Raw genomic sequence first — 22,041 nt, 5'->3', positions numbered from 1 at the left:
TTTTTCTTTTTTTTATTTCATCAACCCACATATTCCCATCTTCTCCCTTAAAAATGGAGACACTGAGTGGTTTAGGTAATTACAGCTGTCAGGGAGGGTTTGACAAATAACTTCTGCTCAATGTATGCTTCAGGCCACTGGGAGAGCTGTCAGATAATGACATCAGTCTGCATCAGCACTGGCAAAGTGTAACCATGCTTCCTTTCATATTTAGCCCAGGTGGTTTATAGCTCTTCCTTTTCCTATTCCCTGGGTGAGAATGAGTGGAATGAACAAATGGGTTCTAATTCGACCCGGATAAAACAGGGATAGATAATGCAGGCTAAATGAAAGAGCATTACATAGAAAAAAAGCACATCCTTGCTTTGTTAATGAAGAAGCTTGCTCATTCTTCATCATCAGTAAGCTTTGTAAGCTTGAGTCACTTCCTAAAATTCCAATTAATTTGTAAAGGATGAGCACAAAGTACATCTGCTTTCCCCTCTAAGTTATTATTATACTGCATTTCTTGTACATGAGCCATCCCACATGTACAGGAATGTTAGATGGACTACTGATCATGCATTGCAGGGAGCTACCTTCCTGCTACTCCGTTCCAAAGCTCTCAAGCCCCATCTTCAATTTGATTTTATATTACACGATCTTGATTTCAATCAGAGTTACAAAACAACCAGAAGCTTGCCGTTGCTTCAATGCCTGCTGAAGTTACCTGCTCAGCTCTGAGAACAACCTTCAGTGCTGATCTCAGTTTGAAAAGACTTCTGTGGGTCTTCACTGTCTTGGAAGACTGAAGTGCCCAGAAGCAGCCTGACATTATGTGCAGGTTTTGGTTAGGGTAGAGTTCATTTTCCTCATAGTAGCCAACATGAGGCTTCTCACACCACCTCACCAGCAAGAAGGCAGGGGGTGCACAGGAAGTTGGGAAGGGATATAGCCAGGACAGCTGACCCAGAGTGGCCAGAACATCATGCTCTATATTTAACTGGGGAAGCCAGCCAGAAGGCAGAACTACCTGAGCATCATCTTCAGGTGGCGAGAAACTGTGCTGTGCATGACTTGTTTTATATATTGTTTTATAATTATTATCTTCCCTTTTTTGTCATAGTAAATAGTTTTATCTCAACCTATGAGTTTTATTTTCTTCTTTTCCTTCTTGATTCTCCCCCCCCATGCCACTGAACTGTGTGTGGCTGATTTATCTGTCAGCCGGGTTAAACCATGACACGTTACTAGAGAATTTGCTTTCCAGTGAAAAGTTTAGTGACTGAGGCAAATGATTCATGAAGAACTTATATTTTCCACTGATGCTCAACAGATATATTTCATTAACTCCCAGAATAAGAACGTAACAAACCTTGTCATATGGTTTAGCTTTAGGTAGCCCTGGGAGGAGGAGAGATTTGGACTCAATGATTCTTATGGGTGCCTTCCAACCTGAGATATTCTATCATCTGTTTATCAAATATTTTTCCAAAGTTACATTACACCTGCCAAAACCTCAGCTCTTATGAGTGTTTAGTGAGTGGTTAAGAATGCTGCCTAGAAGCTATTACAGTCTGAGCACCAGGGTTAATATTACTGTTAACTCTGAACCCATAAGAGATCCAAATAAATGCAATCTTTCCATTAATTCAACATTTGAAAATGTACTTTATGGCTGACATATACTTAAAGAGATTCTCCCCTCACCCAGCATCAAACTCAGAATCTGCACAGAGTACCCAACTAAACTTGATTAAACATCTAATCTCTAATGCCCTGCCCCTACCGACCCGCTTCATGGGTTCATCTGCTTCTTCTTAACAGCTTCCAGGCAAGGGCAGTGACTCTGTGAAGCCTAAGGCTATGCTAGACCTGGGTTTCTAGCAGTGTAATTACATTAAGGAGGGGTGTGATTCATTCCCACCTCTTTAGCATCAGTGCAGTTACAGTAGCACTGGCTACTTTTATTACTACTAGCTTGGGAATGAGCTACACCAGTATAACAGGACTCATGCTAGAGAGGTGTCTATTCCAGCACATCACAAGGAGTAAGATGTACATATATACTGTTTTGTCTTCAGTTTCATGGTTTGGGATTAATCCTGATGGTTTTTATGAAACCACATGCACACGTCCCACCTGATGTGCACAGCACAGAGGGAAGCACCCCGTCTCTGAAGTCTAGGGGGTTATTTATAAGTCAGTCTCTATGAAGGTGCTAGGTGTCATGTTGTATCATATTCTTTGTGGCTACTCCCATGCAAAAGAACTGGAAGTTACACAAAAAGAAACTGGCAGGGGGAAAGAAGTGGATTAAATCTGTAGCTGAGCACTCAACTGAAAACCCAGGGTCAGAAACACTGGTGTGGATCTCTCTCCACTGCCCTTATCCAAAACAAGAGAGTCATAGAACAGGCCAGGCTAACAAAGGCACGAGATGAAGTTATTCACAGCAGCCTTCAAAACAGAGAATTTCAACAGAATGTGTCCTCCTAATAAGCTCTGCCTCTTACAACTTCAGAACAGTCCTAGCTTTTCTCTGAGGTTCATTGTGATGGTAAATGCACAAAAGTGTATGGTATGCACTGCTGCTTATTAGCATTTAATGCTTCTTGAACAACTACAATGCAAATATTCATCACAATAGATGGGAACTTTGGTGGAAACAAGAATTCCCACAGATTGTTTAAGAGTACAGTAAACGAACAGTATTACAAACAAGAAGCCCAAATCCCTGACAAATGTGTGTGCTGCATCTGCTTGGCCCACTACACATTCATTGTTCAAGTGCATTTGCAGAAAACCCTTTGAACAAAACAAATTTTATACCCTAACAAGAAGCATTTTCTATTTATAGATGTGTTCCAGTCAAACAGCTGTCTCAGGGTTTGGTTGGGTGGTTTGTTTATGGGTTTGTTAAGGCTTTCTGGTGTTGTATTAGTGATAGATTTTTGCAGAAATAGGATGCTACAGGACAGAGTACGAAGTCAGACAATTTTAGGGGATGCTCCATGTTTAATTTCTTAACTGAGAGTGTATCAACACACTAATAAACATAGTAACTTTCAAAAAGTGATGACTGGAGTGCATTTCTAAGCTTTTAAGCTACGGCTCAACACAACCCCCTAGAAAATCTAAATCCATAGGAAGTAATCAAAGCTACAAACAAATGACATGCTGACACCTTTTAAAACTACTGTTACTTTACTTACACAACTAGGCAATAAAAATAAACAAAGATTTTCTCTATATAATGCATTAGGAAAACTTCTACAACCTGCATAAACTCTTGTTATTTCCCAAGTCTCACCCCTCTGTTCAATACACTACAATGTAAACATACACTGCAAAGGTGGCTTTGCTTACGATCAAAGTGCCTTCAGGGAAAGCATACAGCTTCAGTCTACTCCTGTGAACATATTCCAGAAGCAGGAGGAAAAAGCAGCCCTACTGCTTACTGTAACCTGTAAAGTATTTCTTAAAAAACCCTTAATAACTTTAACCATGTGATTCCTATTCAGTACCTTCCATATATTGCTTACAGGTGCCAGAAACAGCAATAGAAGCACAAACAAATCACTTGCCTTTAGCGTATGCACACCTGTCAGCCCTTCTTGGAAAGCTGTTTTCCCGTGTCAACAGCACGAGATGAGAGATGGCAAGGGTGTGTGCACATGTGTGTGTGTGTGTGCACATGTGTGTACGTGTACACACACAAACACACACATCAGAAGAACACCCCTGGCTAAAATCACATCAGTGAGCAGCAGCAGCAAGAAAAGCCTCTAAACTCTTTTCAAAACAGCCTCTAACAAGGGAACCAGCTCTTGCTAGAGGTTAGAGAACCCGGTTGGAGGCAACAGAGAAAAAAACCCCATCAAACCGAGACACCTCATCGGCCAGGGCCGCGACGGGCGAGGAAGGAGTGAGTATCCTGCAACTGCTCCTCGTCCTGCCCCTCAGCCGAGGAGAGGAAGGGCGGAGGGCGAAGGGAGGAGGCGGGAGCACGAAGGAGAAACGGCCCAAGAAGAGGAATGTATCAAGCACACATCGCTTGATACAGAAAATCCCCCTCTACGCGCACACATACACCCTCGAAAAGAAAAGGGGGGGGGGACACGACTCCTCCAACACCCCCCGAGGAAATTCCTCCTCCTCATGCATCTCGCGACAGTTTACTGACCAGACGGCAAATTGTTGAGCTCAGCCCCCCCCTCAGCGGGGGGCCGGCTGTCCTCACCGCCCACGACGGTCCCTCTGAGGGTGGGCTGGGGTGTGGGGGGGGACAGCAGGCCCCCCGCCCAAGCTCCCTGAGGGGCAGCCGCCGGACCCCGCCGCACCAGGCATCCCCCGCTCCAACCCGGAGTCGCCTGCGAGGGCAGGACAAGGCGCGTCGCCAGCCCGCCCTTCCCCGCCACCCCGCGACGCCGCGTCTCTCACCGGCTTGGGTGGTGTCACTGAGGTCGTGGTTGGCGGCGCTGGCCCGCGGGTAGTCACGGAGCTTTCTGCCGCTCAAACTGAGCGTGCCGCTCGTCGCCGCTTCTTCTAAGGCGCGGTCCAAGGAACGGCTCCACGACCCCGGGCCCGAAGGACCAGGCGGCGGAGGACAAGCCGTCGCGCTGCCCGTCGGCATCACGGCAGAGCCGCCCTCCGGCACCGCCAGCACCGCGGCCGCCATTTCCCCCCACCGCCGCCGCTACTGCTGCTCCAGCTTCGCGCGCCACTGCGCAGGCGAGGGAAGCTGAGCGCCCACCCGCGAGCGCGCATGCGCCAGCCCTGACAGTGCCCGGAGCGCGCATGCGCCCTCCCGCGGGTACACCTGGCTGAGCCGGGGAGGCACGGCCCCAACGCGGGGCTGCGGGCGGGGCGGGAGCGCTGCGCTCCGCTCCGCTCCCCTCGCACACGGCGGTGGCACCGGCAAGAGAAGTCCTGTTTACCCGCCGTGCCGGAGGGCTGCAGGGGTTCCTCCGCCCAGGTTGGCTTTTGGGCCGGAGCTGCTCACTGCCAGCGGGCACATCGTTACTCTGTCAGCTTCAGGGATTCTTCCCTTGGTGCCACCAGGCGCAGGCGTCACACCGTCCAGTCTGGCTCCGGGAAAGCTGAGATGCGCTGCCACAGCTGCCCGGAGCGAGCTGGCAGGAAGAGACCACAGGTGGTCAGGGCCAAGGCTCTCAAACACACTCAAGCCCTTACCAAATAGATTTCCTGGCAGCATCTCCTGTCCTGCACCACCAATGAATAGCAGCGCTTCCCCTGCTTACCCTAGCCCCCTGCTAACACGGCGCCCAGGAACACGACCACAGTAGCTTATCAGGGTGTTCATGCTGATCCCAGAACACGAGGCTGGGATTACAGCAACCGCTCCTTAGTGAAGACATGTCACAGCAACATGGGAACCACCGCCTGGGCCGGCAGATTAAGGGATCTGGTACTATAATTGCACCAAACCATGAGATCAGATGGTGCTACTGACAGAGACGTTACAAGCCGACACAGTTAAATGCAACTGAGCTTACACAGTGCCTCTCCAAGACGTGCTTAATCCTCAGGATGTTAAGCTGGGCAATGTGTGAAAGCTCTCTTTAAATTAGGCTGCTTGTTGGAACATTCTTTGTAACACTTAAGAATTTAATCATTAAGAACCCCTTGGAAGGTATCAGAAAACTCACGTAACTATACACTGCCCAGGCGGTTACAACAGGAACAAGACAATATAAAACCTGTAACTTTTTATTAAAAAAAAAAAAAGAAGAAAAAATTTAACAGCTTCATAATAGATCAAAGGTCATAACTTCTCCAAAAAATACCAAAAGGTACAGTGTAAAGCATCTTCTCATTAAATACAAACTAGCATTTTTTGATGCATTGCATCAATGTTTTGCATCTATGTTGATGCAAAAGAATTTTTTGTTGCATCCTGGCACGTGGAAAATGTGTACACTAAACAGGATGACTGACAACACATTACCTACTCAAACTCTTTAACAGTGGGACATTTTTTTTAAAAAAAATCCTACTAGTAATTAAGAAAAAACCCACCTTTAACACCATTACGTTTAGTTTGCTTCTGCTACGGTATATTTTTTAACATTAAAAATAAGGTTTTATGTACTATATAGCATCAAGGATGCACTCTGACTTTAAAACTGCTCTATGAACAAAACCCCTTCTACTGTCAAATGCTCTTCAACCTTGAAGTTCCTGGTAAACTCTAGTTAACTTGGAATTTGAGATAAAAACGCAAGGAAACCAACTCTGTAACAAGTCAAATGTTTCTTGAAGAACAATAAAAGGAATTAAACCCACTTCAAACACCATAAACACCTCTGGATGCAGCAAGCCAACAATTCTTTTACCTGACTGTACCTAAATCTCATTGCTATAGAACAGTGTAAGTTCGGTTCCTGGTCTGGAAGCAATTCTGACCAGGTGCCTCATTTTTAGGGATCATCTAAACTCACATTAAAGGTGCCCCAGTTGTAACCATCCTGCAGATTCTGATGCACAAAGCTAAGCTAAAAGTAATCGACTACAGGCTCCTGCTTAATGCTCTGCACATACTGCCACGCTGAGGGCTTTCTGCTGGCCAATTTCAAGACACATGACCAGTTCCAATCACCTTCACATCTCACCTCTCTTTGGTATATACAAACAAGTGCCATCACAACACTCGGCTCCAGCTAGTGGTAAGAGCCAGAGAAAACCTTCTGGGACAAGATGTGCAAGATGAGAATCCTATGTCTGGAAGGGAGGGTAAGGAACTCTGCTATACCACTGACTTTCTTGTGAACTGTTCCATTTATTCCTAGGAAATTATTTAAAAATGTGAAGTTATTGCATTAGGTTTGTGAGAAAAAAACCAAACTTACAAAAAGACATAGAAAGGAAAAGTTGAAGAAAAAAACAGGAGACATACTGTGTTTACAGAGGAGGAGGATGAATTTGAGCTATTTGCACTATAAATTACTCTGTATTCCTCCAATATGACGTTGATCCAATTTTCAAGGCTTCAATCTGGACCACTTTTAAGGATAAGAGCAGAATAGTCTCCATCCCAATTACATATTTTGGGTCTCAGCCAACAGCTTTATTTGTGAGACTGGGGATGCAAAACATTTAGTTTTTAAGAAAGGAAAAAACCTGAAATTTAAAAGCACAAAGAAGTACAACCAATGCTTCATGAAAAACGCCGCTACATCACTACCAAGGGATTCCTGGACTGAGGCTCTGTGCCAAACCACAGTCCAAAGAAATGCTCATAGGCAGGCCCTAAAAAACACTAAAATGGGGTTTAGAATGAAACACACAATCTTTACCATAACACAGGGGTCAAAGAACGAATACTGGACAGCCCTAAACAAAACAAAACCCCAAAACCCACTTTTAAAATTTGTGTTTGTGTTTTGGTTGCAAAATGAACCAAAATCAGTGTTGGTCATCAGCTGGGCAACAGAATTTTTTCCAACCAGGTGACAGTGCCATTCTAGTGGATCAGTTTCCCCACTTTCTCCCCCTCAGGGCGATGTGTCTTCTACCATTCAAAGGAAAAGTAATATAGATAGATAACTCTGTCACCATCTTAGCGAGAGTCTGGAGAATTTCAGTGACACACACTGTGTTCTTCTGCCAACTTCTATCTCAGTTTCTTAGGTAGGTGAGATTAGTCCCCAAGTCCATCTGTCAGGTTAGCCCACTGTTACAAAACGGCTTCCTTTGTTCTGAGACAGCGCTGTTCTTTGTTCCTTCAGGATCCCAAAGCGTTCGTTCAACGTCATCCCTGTCTGAAAAATTAAAATATGTTAGGTTAATTTAATAACATTATCACAGACAAGAATATTTTTTTCCTTAATCTGTGCCATTGCTTGACTTAATTGCCTCAGATTAAAAAAAAAAAAAAAGGTTAATTTGATTTCACCATTCCCCACACCATTTAAAAACCAGACTGGGCTATACTTCAAGAGCTAGCATTCCTCAGAATTCATTAAGAAAACATGGCACACAGTGTCAAGATTGAAAGTCTCCTCAAAATATCCTATGTTAAACTGAGGACAGACTGAAAAGGGAACTTTCACTACACACACTTCCCCATACAGATTCCATGCAACTTCAATAAATGCAGCATTTTAACCATGTTAATGCAGGTGGCTTTCCAGTCCACCCAGTTGAGACAGCAGACTGGAGTCCAGCACAAAATTTCAGTTAATTTTACAATACAGTGGTACACTATTTTCAACATGATGCTTATTCACGGAAGGAGCAAATCCAGACCAACGCCCTGAGCCCTTACGTCATCACACTTGAATTATTTCTCCTAGTTGCATAGCAAAAGTTGCTTTATGAATTCAGCTGTCAGTGTCCCATCCAGGTTAAACAGCTGAAAGCAGCTCACCCCTGAATTATAAACACTCGCTGATTCACACACAGCAGGATCACCAGGAGGCTTTTAGAAATATTTGACAATTTAAATCCCATTTAACGCATGTAGGCATGCAAGACATTAACAAGAGGAACAGGAACAGTAAGTTTAGTTGCTTGAAGTTACAGAGCAAGTTGGTGGAAGAACTGGAAGTAGAAACAAGAAGTAGCTACTAGTTCCCTCTTTATGTCACTACAGAGTTTAGGAGGAAAATGTCTGCCTCACTGGCTTTTTCTCTCTTCACACTACATTCACAGATAAGGAAAGGAACAGCATTTACCTGTTTACCAACACTATTAATATCAAACTGCAATGGAACCCCTTTGGGGATCTTCTTCTCTTCAGACTGATCCCTCTTCATCAGGAATGGTGGCACAGGAGTACGAGTTAATCGCAGTTTCTGGGAACTGAAAGAGGAATGTTACAAAGGAGATAGTGAACATGTGTTTTTATGCAATAAAGCCTTAATGCTGTTAAGAGGTATGAATTTTTCATTAAGCTATTTGATCAGGCTGGCTGAATAGCTAAAGGGCACAAATTCAAGAAGGTAGAAATCAGGCAGGATAGCACGTGTTATTGTTATCAGACAGCAAGTGTCCTGATGGGATGCAGTCTTGTCTTTTCTCTCTCAATCCAAATGACGAATGTATAACTCATGATTAATTATACCCATGAATTTAAAAGAAAAACAATTGGTAAAGTATTCCTTACAGATAAAATGCTACTAATGATAAAAGCTACTCAAAGGTATTTATAAAACAAAAAACAAACCACCATCTCATGAAACAACAGTACCATGAACTTCCCAAAGACCAATACAGTAATGCTTTCTTTAAGCACAACTCCAGCAGTATCTTTATGAATCAGAGAGAAACTGTTACCATCAACTACATGCTCATTCATCTTCGTTCACATAGAGGAGGAAAAGAGCTGCAATATGGTCTGACTTGGAAGAGGCAGACAAGGCAAAAATCTTCCAGCCCACCACTCTTCAATGCCACACACTGCATGAAGCTCCCAACTGGGAGATGCCAGCTGTGACTTTATTTAAATAAAGCTCAAACACTCAGAAAAGAGCCAGATTTAAAGTCTTCAAGAGAAACTGTGACCTTCAGGTCACCTAAAATACTGTAAGCACAGAGCTTGCTAAAAGGCTCAAAACAGGGACTTCAGTTATGCTAAGCACATTTCAGGCCTTTTTTGAAAACTCACATTGGGGTTATGATTGCTCCTGGGTTGTCAATGGACACAGTCAGAATCCCTCCACTTGTGGTAGAAGTTCGCCATCTAGTTTGAAATCACAGAAATCACTTAGAAAAACATTGCAGACATTTCTGTCAGAGCATCTTTAAATGTGTCTCCAGAACACCAGCTAGTAATGAATGTAGAAGCTTTTAGAATACAGGCCAGTACAAAGACCATGTGCAGTCAAGCAACCCACAAGTAACTTGGTTATTGATCCTTGTATCTTTTACATTATCTAAATCTATCCAGGCGAGTGTTGAACCACGTGCTGGCAAGGTGTGTGAGCACTGACTGAAATATTTACTCTTTTAAAACATTCTGTTTCCTTGCCACAGAAGGGGCCAAAATTGTCCTCACAGCAAATCAAAGAGGTGACAGACTGCAGGTCTGCAGCACATGCTGCTTACTCAGCCTGTTGTGTTACCAAGAAACAAGCTGTGAAGAGCCTAGTAGGCACAGAGCAATAATGGAAGAATACGTGGGAGGAGAGTTGAGTGCCCACCTTGTGACCTGCCTTGCTTATTTCCAAACTGCTCCACAGGCCTATATGTATATTAAATGAAATGGAAATGACATCAAGAGCTCAGAACAACATTGACATTTGTATTTTTCTTCCCGTCTATGCAGTATTCATGAGTAGTATAAATTAGTCTGATCCTCTGAAACTACCACCTTCCCCCTCAATCCTGCAGGCATCTTATGCAAACTAAGTCTTTTTGGTTAAATCAGGAGATAATTCAGGAAATAACTGAGAACAGAGGGAGGATCACTGTCACTCAGCTGATATGCCTACCAAGAAAAAAAAACCCATTCAATTACCATAGACAGGAAGCCAGAACTGAAGTGAGAATCGTATGAATAAGCAAACTGAAGCTTTCTAAATGAAATACTTACTGACGAGTTCTCTTTACTGCCTGATTATCAAGGTCATCTGTTGACTGCACTTGAGCCTGCACCTGAAAACACATCAATACAGACACTGGATTTGAATACTGTTTCAATTCCCATTATAGCAGCTGGAAATACAGAAGTTCAAAACCAGAAGTTTAAAGCTGCTTATACACTCTGCACAAACAGGGTCATACTTTCAGAGGAACTTCAAAGATAATTATCTTACTACATTTGTAAGACATTGGAAAGAAATTATTTTAAGAACACAAAATGATTTAAACAGAGTTGTCGATGACAGTAACAATCAATACAGAGATTGAAACATTTCTGAGGACTATGTCAGCAAACATACACTTTACCAACACAGACCAAAACGTTAGCAGGCCACCAAGAAAAACCCAGCTAGTTCCTAACATGATCAGTGTTAACATACATAACATTCAATGTCACCAAGTGCTGCTGCTCTTTTGAAGGTCTTTGGTTTTGTTTTGCTTCCTCCTGATCGTGTCTGTAATTCTGCAATCCATGTGGATTGAAAACAGCAGCTACTTACAGTCACAACAATGGTGGCAGAATGAGGGCACAAATGCTAACTGTGAACGCTGCTATCATTCACTGCAAGCTCTCTATTCTCTTGATCATACTCAAAATAACTAAAAAATCCTGATGTAACTGAAATAACTTTAAATAACTCCAAAATATCATTAAAGAAATCAAATCATGTTCTAACACATATTTATGCTCTATCCTTCACACAAAGGCAACTTTTAAAAGCTGCATAGTGCTTTCTAACACTTACTTTTAAAAGGCAAAATTAATGCCGTCCAACTATCCTCAAACACTCTGGCAAGTTCCATGCCTTGCTGAACAGTCCAGCTACACTGGAACAGGAAGCAAGACTCAATGGGTTACAGTAACTGAAGAGGACAAGTACACTTCCCTAAAAGAACTCATGCCTATTTTCCAGCTCACTTAAGTGTTCTACTTGGATCTGATATTCAAAGTTGATTCATCCCTATCAGTGTGTTACAGGCTAGCTTAGAACCTGTGGGACAATTATGTTGTTGTTTTCAGTAATTTTTATTACCTTCAGGCCTCTTCTAAACAGGAAGGTTGCTTGACGAGTGTCTTTCTGCTGATTTAGTTTGTTTCCAATCCTGGCAAAAGCCGACGGCATGTTATTCCTGTAATATTTGTTAGAATACAGTTCTCAAAGGCTCCACATCTTAAGAGACACCAATATTACAATCCAGAAACTGATCGATACATCCCTAAGGGCATCTGCACTGTTGCCTCTGAGGCAGAACATTTCAGCTGCAATAAGGTTCTCATCTACTAGGAACAAAACACCCTACTCATGAAAGGAGAAATCACTTATGATATATAGAAGCCCAGTACTCCTATGTCACAGTATCCATGGTTATTAGTTCTCGTTTTCACTTTGCTCAGTGTCCTCCAGTGCTTTAAACACTAGATGGAAAAAAAAAAAGAAAAAAGAAAAAGGCAGGTTTGATAAATATAAAGGAAGTTTGTTTAAAGTTACCACAATAGAGCTAAATAGTGAAAATTTGCATCATGGAGATGAGTTAAGATGCAGTTTGTAACAGACATGTTGATTCCAGCAGAAATAAGATGTGCAATAGCAACTCTGAAACTGAAGATGGCACCAGCTTCCACAAAGGCATTTTATTTAGAATAGATTCACTGAGCCATGTCTGTCACTCCAAAGCTACCAAAATCCATGTTTGCCATGTCCATATAGGCTGCCTTTAACTAAAATGAAGGCAGAATACCAAGTGCTCACAAATTGAGGTACTTCCTGAGTGCCCTACAATGGTAATAAAAATCTGGCTTTGGGTCCGGACCATGTTTGTCCTATGCTTTGCTTCCAGATTTGTAGAATGTCATTCACATGACAGCCTTGAACATATTACTGTAGCCAGTACCTACTGTCTTTTCTTGGACTCAGTCCTGTCAAACAAGACTTACTACAAAAACCTGTCAAGAAGAGTTCAGAAAGCAGACTAGCTGTTTTACCTTCTGGTTAGGGAGGTGGGTCTCCTGAGGGTCGGAGCTTGTTTCCTTTGCATTTCAGATTGTCTCTGCAGGTTTGTTTTCTTTTTCAAAACTGGATAATTTCGCTGTGCATTCTTAAAAAAATATATATATATCTCACATATGTATACCATATAGACACATTTTCTTTCCATTTCCATTTACAAACTGCATATAGAACACATTTCATTTTTCCTATCTCTCCCAGTGTAATTTGAAAATGTCCTCTACACCTTAATGAATTCTATAGTCCTCTTATTACCACAAAGAAAAAAAAGAAATGCAGAGCTTAGCAGTTACATTTTGATCACTGTACCTCCCAAGCTAACAAAACACATGCTCTGCATCTTTAAAGTAACAAACACAAAAGCACACACACACCCCGTTCTACAATACTGAATGAAATGGAGCGAGCCCCACTGGAGGGGTGCAGAAGAGGGAGCATGTTCCTACTGAAGAAGTTAAATATTTTGCAAAACTTCCATTTTTGTAACAGACACATGCTTAACTCTGCCAGGTCAGCTGAATTATTCATTTGTAGCAAGGCATTGCAAAGACAAGAAATCTTAGTAAGTGCACAGAACATACCTTCTTCTGTACTTCAATTTTCATGACTTGCAACTTGACCGTTGGAAAACCTTCAAACCTAGTCATTAACTACCCCCCCTCAAGGCATACAAGAACTCAGAGAACTCAGCTAACACATCCCCAGTGTAGTAAAAGGTTGTACCAGATGTCTCCATTTTATACTTCAGCAGCACTGTTCCGAAGCTGTTGTGCTTCATTCTTTTAACCTGCCCTCAAACGAGCCACCCAGCTTGCATCCGTGCTTGTTACGTACTTGTTACGTGCTTATGATGGTGGAGACAACCACTGGCTGGCTAGAAACATATCCCGTACCCCATGCCACTGCCCGGAATACAATCCTGGGCCTGGAAAGGCAAGTCCTATGGCGACACGGCACCCCAGAAAGAATTGAGTCAGACAACGGGACTCATTTCCGAAACGCTCTCATAGACACCTGGGCAAAAGAGCATGGCATTGAGTGGGTGTACCACATTCCTTATCATGCACCAGCCTCTGGGAAAATTGAACGATATAATGGGCTCTTAAAGACTACCCTGAAAGCAATGGGTGGTGGAACATTCAAACACTGGGATACACATTTAGCCAAAGCCACGTGGTTAGTTAACTCTAGGGGATCCACCAATCGAGCTGGTCCTGCCCAGTCAAAATTTCCACGTACTGTAGAAGGAGACAGAGTCCCAGTAGTGCATATGAAGAGTATATTAGGGAAGACGGTTTGGGTCATTCCTGCTTCAGGCAAAGGTAAACCCATGTCTGGGATTGTTTTTGCTCAAGGACCTGGTTGTACTTGGTGGGTAATGCAGAAGGATGGAGAAGTTCGACGTGTACCTCAAAGGGATTTGACTTTAGCTGAGAATAGCCAATATAATTAATAAGGTATAGATTACCTTCTCGCTAAGCGGCTGTCTGTTCAGAGGACTAGTGCCCTTGTGTGCCCCCATCGCCTTCTTGGCAGCCAAGCCAGTTATCACTCCGTAAGGGCGCTTCTTCCCTGCGACCTTCTTCCTGCGTCCCAAACGATTCTTACCATAACCTGCAACAAGCATGAAGAGTTCAACAGTTCTTACCGCAAGAAAACACTTCCTGCTTTAAGAAGCTATGCAGGCAACACGAGTTGTTTGACTGTGAGCTTCCAGCCATCACTACACATGAAGACGATTTGGTCATTCAGTTACTTTAGCAGGTCTGGCCCAAGTCCTGGCACAACAATAATCAGCTTTGAGTGCAGATCACAGTTTTACTCCAGTTCATTGCATTAATTTATGTTGAAAATTTGTTATTTTTCATGTCTACAGGGACAACTTAAGAGTCATTCTGGCATAGAAAACTTCCAAAATACTCTGAAATGGAACTTCATCAAGTGCTGAGTAATACAAAACCAAGCTAAAAAACACCCCAGCTCCCCACCCACACAGCAAACTTTAAATTACCAGCTTAAATTAAAGGGGAAAAAAGTAACTTCAAAGCTTATTTATTTAGATCAATGGTTCCCAATACATGACTTAAGAAAAAAGAACAATCAGCCCACAAAACTGCATTAAACACCACTATGAATTACATCACATTTAAAGTGTTTTCAATTAGAAGTCTGCATGGCCGTCTGGATGAAACTGAGAATTGAAAGCAACCTTTTAACATACAAGGCTTGTAAGCCTGAGGTCTGTAGTATAAACATCTCAAAGCTCCAGTTACAAGGGTTTGGTTAACCCTGCCTGGAGCCATTTAGCTTCATGCTATGAAGACAAACCATGTTTCGGTTTTATCCCCAAATATCATCCCCTCTAGAACCTCAGACTGCTAAGACTGAGGAGTCGGCTCTACCATGACAGACACATCTAGCTTGGACAATCTGACTTCACAGCACTGATAATAAATCTGTGCTGCTTCATGAGGCAGAAGCCATTGATCAGAACCTAGCTTACATAAATTTGCCATGGAGAAACTGCTATCTATCATGTGGATGGTTAGCAAATACCCTTCTTTTCAAATAGAAAAGCTGAGAAACAGGATTACTTAGGTTGAAAGGAACCTCATGAGCACTCTGGACTCATATAAAACCTCCAAGTTAGCTCAGGCTGCACAGGGTTTTGTGCAATTGCATTCTGTGTATCACCAAGGACAACTTTTATTTAAATGAACAATGTTTTATCCTCAAATTTCTCCCCTCAAAAGCTGAAAAGAGTCCCAGTTCACTTCTTTCCAGAGCGTTTGGCAGCCACTTCTAAAACCACAAGGAATTGGATGTTGTTGATCATTTGTGGTTTCTGTAGCTGTCCACAAACAGCAGAAGATTTGCTACTTCTCAGAATAATTTCAATGGCAATGGAGCAGCAATAAATCTATTAGTCATAAGCTTCTAATCGCTAAAATGCTCAGAAGAACTGTTTAATGATACCTTCTGCTCTAAAAAGCATTATCAATGAGGTTTGCTTTCAATAGGAGAAAATGTGTGGAGCTGAACAGGAGGGGGTGGCTACAGCTATTCATGACATTTGAACATGTCATGAATCTGGCAATTCTGCAAACATATTGTTTGCTTTTTCCCAGAACAAGGTCAGGAAAGGAGGGAAGGTTCCAAGAAGAAAAAGCAGCTAACAAGATGGCTGTATTTAGAATATTATATTTGCAGCTTGAGCTCCTCCTAAAAAATCTGAAGTCTAATACTTTCTTCTTTTGTACCCTTTGGATTATAAACAATTGGATTGAAGATCTGCAGTCATAAATAGAAGCCTACGTGTTTAATAATCTAAAATTTAAATTCACTCACTCTTTCATCTACACAAACATTGTCACACTTTGCACACTGATGTAAAATGTTTTCCTGCACTGCCACCAATTTACTAAAGATGCACAAAAAAAATGTTACAAAAAGCAAAACTTCTCTAAGCCCTGAGCAACGTGATGTTCCACTAATCCCCAAAAACACTGCTGTCTTTGCTAACTACCAGCTGCTGCTGCAACAAATATTAAGCAAAGATAAAGTGGGCAGTGCTGTGAACACCCCAGACAGATGTTTGTTTGTTTTAAATGAATGCAACTAAACAAGAAATTGCATGTATTCACTTAAACACTTCATTAGCTTGGATTGGAGTGGTAAGCTTTCTGATTAGACAGTATTTCTCCATAGTTTGATAATCTGTTGTGGTTTAACCCCCAGCGAGCAGCTGAGCAGCATGCAGCCGCTCACTGGCTTCCCCCCCCACCCAGGAAAAAGGGGCAGGGGAAAGAAAAAAAAAGGGTGGGGGTAGACAAAGGCAAACCTTGTGGGTTGGGATGAGGACAGTTTACTGGGACAACAAAGGGAGGGAGAAATAACACTGACAGGACTGTATAGCAAAATACACAATACAGCTTCTCACTGAATGGCACAACTCCAAACGCACAGGTCAGAGCCGTCCTAAAGCTGTACCAGCCTGGAGCTGCAAGCTCCTTGCCCACCTGTCCCCCCCCCCCCAACTTATGCTGAGCCTGATGTCATGGTATGGAATTCCCCCTTTGGTCAGTTTGGGTCACCTGTCCTTGTGAGTCCCCTCAGAGTTTCCTGGGTGCCTCCCCTCGGCCTTCTCAATAGCAGGGCAGCATGAAAAGCTGAAGAGTCCCTGACTGCTTGGCAACAACTAAGAACATCCATGTGTTATCAACAGTGCTCTCATCCTAACTCCCAAACACAGCAGGACAGTAGATACTACAAAGAAAATTAACTCTCTCCTAGCTGAACCAAGGACATAATCCAGTCCTTAAAAGGTACTTTCCAAAACTAAACATAAGCAAAACCAGTCTACACTTCAAAGAGGTGCCGGCCACGTACTGGACTAAAGTCTAGGCATCACTTTGAAATAGGACTTCAGCTTATCAAAAAACCCCCTAACAGTTACTCCAGGAATCTAGAGTAAAGCTGTAATTGTGCACTTTTCCTTTCTTCAGTCCCTGCTTCTATTATTACTCCCCCCTCCCTGCCCCTGCTTTTGTGTTCCACTATTAGAACATTGGCTTAAGGAGGCTGACATGGTACTTCCTTTGCATCCTAAGCTCTTAACAAGAAAAATCGACTGGGGGACATTGCACTATCCATTTATATATCCCAGAGGCAGCATTACAGTCTCCAGTAACAGCTATTTTGGGGAAGCCTATCAGGACAATTCTACCTAGCAAATATAAATACACTGGCTCTGTTGCACAAAGTTCTGAGTGCTGGCAAGGCATTTTCTAAAACACAGGCTTTGGCATAAGTGCGTTTTCTATCCATCTCTGAGAAGGGACAAAGTATCAACAAAATGTCCAAAATCAAAATACATTTTTAAAAAATCAGGACAAAACAGTCCCCTTCTTTGTGTCAGAGAGTCTCTCAAGCACCTAAGTCCTCCTTGGCCAAACATGTCAATGTTATTTTCATACTGAGCCAAACACAAGCATAAATATATCACAAAGAACTGAATTACAATAAAAACTATATATGCCATGTTTAAGACACATGAAATGACCATGTCAATCCATACATTTCATTTAGGTTACATTTTGGCTCAAAAAACCAAAAAGTAATTGTGCAATGCACACTGTGTTGTGTTTGGCATACACACCTTTCTGCTGCTGGATTCCCCACTTAGAGCCTGGTGTCCTGAACTGTCGAGTTCGGTTCTGCTGAAGCCCTCTTTTCATTTTGGGGGAATACTGTTTTCTCTCTTCTTTCTTGTTCAGTTTAATTATATCATCTGTAAGCAGAAAGTGAAAAATTTGTAGTGTTGCAGACATATTCTGGTTGTGAAGAAAAAACCCCAGCAGGTTTTTGTTTCCCCTAGTTGCAGGAAACAGGAAACAGAGCAGTTAGTTTCACAAAGCCAGCACATACACGTTAAGGTTCCAGAAGTATCTCTACAGAACATCCAGTCCCTGTTAGTCTTACAGTACCTCCTTCATAATACAATGCCATGGCTAAAAAGAAACAGTTGAGTACATCCAGGAGACTTGAAAGATCGTGGCATTCAGCCCAGCATGAAATTTTAAATTGAATTACATTAGTTTCTGTATACCATTAAAGAGAAAGTAATCCCACCTCACTAACAGAGGCTGCAGATTCTGAGCAAAATGTCAGTTCTTTCACCCTAACCTACTTAAGAGATAACAGAGAAAGAACTCAGCATATCAGTTATTTTCATATGTTCACTGAGGTTGAGATGATTGGGATAAAAGCAAGCAAGACTTCTCCCCCCAGGTATCTTCGATCCAAAACAGTCACCTTATCTTTTGTCCAGGGAAGCAATGTGAACAAATTATTTGTTTAAGAATATGTTTAAGATAGCAAACTTATGAAAAGTGAACAGCAGGTGTGTCAAGTGCAAATCACACCACACCAGTTGGATTTCCTTCACTGATCAGGTTGCTGGTTCAGGAGGTGAAGCAATAGATATGGCATGTTTTCATCTGACTGTCAGCTCGTTCACAAAAATCCCATAAAGGAAAATGTAAAATGATGTTCACTGCATCCAAACCATGAGAGCACAGCTGAGAAAAGCATTATGTTTCAAGAGGGATCTACCACAAACACGTGGACATCCTTTCTTGAGTCAAGGAGAGATGGGGAAGGCATTACTTTGTTTGTCAGAGCTCAAATGGACTCAGATGGGATAGAACAGAGGAAAGTGTAAAAAAAACCCCAAACACAAAAAACCAAACAACCCTCCAACCCAAAACCAGTTATCCAATAATCTGTATCCTGTTGAAGTAAATCTAGGAGAAAATAATCTTAATTTGCTGCTAAAATTATTGAATATTCAGAAAGAAATCTATGAGGTCACACTGAATCTGTGATCCTGTGCAATGGCTGCTGTTTCCATTCCTACATTCCCATGATACAAACCCACCACGTTCACAGGGCACAGATCCTTGCTTCATAGCACATCTGCTCTGTCTTAAATCCTGTTTTTCCAAGCTAGGTGCTGCCATACACAGGCCCACAAGTTGTTAAACAAAAGAACCTTTAAGTTTCAGCTATTCTCTTTGTTTGAGGAAATTAAGGCTATCTGGGACATCCCATGTTTGTTAACTGGGACAGGCTGAACCATTCTCCTATCATGCCTGAGGTTGGAGATCAAAACTCAGCCAGAACAGCAGAATAGTCTGTGAACATTATCAAACTGGAAGCTTAGCTTCAGATGAGTTGCTTGTAACTCACAAGCAACAAAAATAAGGTTAATCTTTATTACTACATGAGAAAATACTTAACATTAGAATCCAGGTCTTAAGATTTTCTAGATTAATGCTGTGGCAATTTTTTGGATATCACAACAGATGTGGGATGGCATCTCACCTTTGCTTACACCAAACCACACAGCTTTGACTTGAGGACAGTTGCACAGTTCTCATGCAATGATACCCTTGCAAGGAAACAAGTTAAGGGACACACCCACTCACAGCAGCTTCTTAAACAAACATCCCTGTGACATCACATCAGTCTTTTGCAATCTGCTATTAGTCACTGTCTGGGACACGTAGTAGTTACTAACTGAAAGGTTAATTTGTCCACGTAAGAAACATGACAATAGAAGAAAATAGAACTAGCTACTCAGAATCAATAACTCTGTTATTGGGGGTTGGACCCAATGATCTCTTGAGGTCCCTTCCAACCCATACAATTCTGTGATTCTGTGATTAATCATGGTAACCTCAGGAACAAAGATTCAACACACTACAAGTAAAAATAGATTTATATGAATGCTGTAATGCTACTCCACATTCAGACAAACTCTAAACATTTCACAAATTACATTTCCATTCCTGAAGAACTCAACTGGATCATCTGCAGAAGGAAGAAAACGTAGGAATCTTCTTATTTTAAGGTGGTTGACAAAAGCTTAGCCTACTGTTAACATTCTAATTCACACTGTCATTTCACTTTCTGACGCAAGTGTCCTGATAGTACCTGAGTGGTGTCATGGAGCAGTCTTGGACTACACAAAAACAATCCTTTTAGATAAAGCTGAACCAAACGTGTCCCCAACTGTTAAGGGGACTCAGTGCATTGGATCAGAGTAGAACTACTGAAATACATATAGCACAGACACCAGGTTCTCAGATGCGCTTGAGAGCCAGATGATCTGTAATGAAGTTGTGCAACATCTTAATACACACACACAACCAGGAGGAGGGCAGGGGAGAAAGTGGTAGCTTGCCACAGGAAACTACATGGGAGAGGCACCATCACCCCTGATCTGACTGGTAAAGTATTGTAGAGGGGTTACAGAGGAGACTTGCCATTAACAACTTTCAAACCTGGGAAGAAAAAAAAGGCAAGGCCGGCTGAGCAGCAACCTGACTCCCACTCCCCTACCCCCGCAAATACCAGCCCCAGGGCGCACCCCAGGGCTACTCAGCGAAAGGCCCAGCATCGCAGGCCTGACTGGTGCCAGACACAGGCTGAGGCTCGGTTTTAAGCCCACTCCAGCCATCCAGATGGAACAAAAGGGATCCACCCGCTGAACCCGGGTCCTCTCTAGTTCGGGAGAGCGACCCCCCGCGCCCAGCCCCCGGGAGCCCCGCTGCTCCCGGGCATACAGCTAGGCCTCTCGTCCCCGCCGCGCCGGGCCCGCGGGCCCCGCAAGCCTGCCTCGCCCCCCGCCGCGCTCTAGCTGTGGTAGGGTCCTGCCCCTCCCTCCCCACCTGGCTTGGTGCAGGCCGCTTCCCTTCGCCCCCCGTTGGTTCCGCCCGCGTCGGTGCCCGGTTAAGTCGATTGGTTCGTTCCGACTCCCCCTACCTACCCCCCTCCCCCCCACGGCCTCAGCGCTTGGTTCAGCCCGCGCCCCTCCGCCCGCCCCCCACAGCGCCGGGCCTCCGGGCCTCTCCTCACCGAGGGACATGTCGATCTTCTCCAGGCTGTCGCTGCTGCCGTTCCGCGCCGCAGCCGAAGAGCCCGAAAGCGGCGCCGCAACCCCAAACCCACTCATGGCTCCCCACAGGACCACCGCCGCCTCCCCTCACTGCCTGAGCCAGCTGCCTCTGCGCATGCGCAGGGTGGGGTCGCGCATGCGCCGCACGCCCCTCCAGGCGGAGGGCGGCAGCTCGCGCGTGCCCAGTAAAGCGCTTCTCGGGCCTGGGAGCGACGCTTGCGTTGAGGGGAGCAGCTGCCTCTCTTCCCGCTCTGGAGTCGGTGCGCTGCCCCCTGCTGGACGGGAGGAGCAGGTACAGCGGGGGCGGGGAGGGGGTCCGGGCACGGGGGGAGACCCGGCCCTGAGCTCCCGCGTCGCCTTCGGAGGCGCCGCAGCCCTGCGGTACCCCGGGGCGGGCGCCCGTGCGCGCTCCCCTCAGAGCTTGGGGGTCTGCCTCGGGGCCTGGGCGCAGGGCGGCCTAGGGGCTCGGGGGCTGGGTGATGGCAGCGCCCGCCAGCGCAGGCTGGGTGCCCGGGCCGGCAGGAGGGGTCCTGCAGGGGCAGCCGGCAGCGGGTGTCCTTGGGAAGGGCGAGGGCCGCCCTGCCCTGTCGGCCTGGGGCGGGGGGTGGCTGGGCGCTGGGAAGCGGGGCTGCTGCTGATGGAGGGGTGCCGTGCGGCCCGGGGCTGGGGGACGTGGTGGCCGGAGAGCCGGCTCACTGCTGACGTGTTGCAGGGACAGCGGAGAAGCCGAACGTGGGATGACTTTGCCTGTGACCCCTGGGCAGTTAAGAGAAATAACCCGTCCTCTGAACAGCTAAACCTGCACAGGCTGGTTTCTAACTGAGTGATGCCTCCCAGCCTCCAGCAGCAGGGCTCAAACCAGGCTTAATGTTTCTAGTTAAACCCAAACCAGTCTGGCCATGGATGTTTTATTTGGGTTCTTTTCAGCGTTGTTAACCAGATTTCGGTCAGAATCAGGTGATTCAGAAAAGAAATGAACAGCTT

The 22,041-nt window shown here is 44.2% G+C and overlaps 2 protein-coding genes across 2 annotated transcripts in view; both read right to left on the bottom strand.

The window, feature by feature from the left end:
• The window catches only part of LRCH3 (leucine rich repeats and calponin homology domain containing 3), a gene marked incomplete at both ends in the record, with an annotated part of 60,546 nt that extends 55,765 nt beyond the window's left edge, over nt 1-4,781 (bottom strand). The window contains 2 exon segments of the mRNA XM_084267443.1: nt 4,423-4,661; nt 4,663-4,781. Of these exon segments, the coding sequence (XP_084123569.1) occupies nt 4,423-4,661; nt 4,663-4,781 (358 nt within the window).
• Nucleotides 4,782-5,696: 915 nt separating this feature from the next.
• FYTTD1 (forty-two-three domain containing 1) lies at nt 5,697-21,155 on the bottom strand. The gene is made up of 9 exons (XM_084267229.1): nt 21,018-21,155; nt 17,755-17,886; nt 14,065-14,210; nt 12,572-12,684; nt 11,622-11,718; nt 10,538-10,599; nt 9,611-9,685; nt 8,679-8,805; nt 5,697-7,763 (listed from the first exon to the last, which is right to left on the bottom strand). Exons 1-9 carry the CDS (start codon nt 21,112-21,114, stop codon nt 7,668-7,670), a joined length of 945 nt encoding a protein of 314 aa, XP_084123355.1. The 5' UTR covers nt 21,115-21,155; the 3' UTR covers nt 5,697-7,667.
• Between the last annotated feature and the right edge of the window lie 886 nt (nt 21,156-22,041).

Source organism: Gallinula chloropus (assembly GCF_964237585.1).
Source record: "Gallinula chloropus genome assembly, chromosome: 8".
Lineage (NCBI taxonomy): Eukaryota > Metazoa > Chordata > Aves > Gruiformes > Rallidae > Gallinula > Gallinula chloropus.
Note: the sequence above shows the minus strand (reverse complement) of the source record. Positions and strands in the feature narration are given on the sequence as shown.

What these genes read in the sequence shown, in the direction of transcription:
- FYTTD1 (XM_084267229.1), bottom strand. Translation starts at nt 21,114, where the DNA reads ATGAGTGGGTTTGGGGTTGCGGCGCCGCTTTCGGGCTCTTCGGCTGCG. An exon ending in CCCACCTCCCTAACCAGAAG is followed by an intron (nt 11,719 to 12,571) that starts GTAAAACAGCTA and finishes CAAATATTACAG; the next exon opens with GAATAACATGCCGTCGGCTT. An exon ending in GGAGCAATCATAACCCCAAT is followed by an intron (nt 8,806 to 9,610) that starts GTGAGTTTTCAA and finishes TTCCTCTTTCAG; the next exon opens with TTCCCAGAAACTGCGATTAA.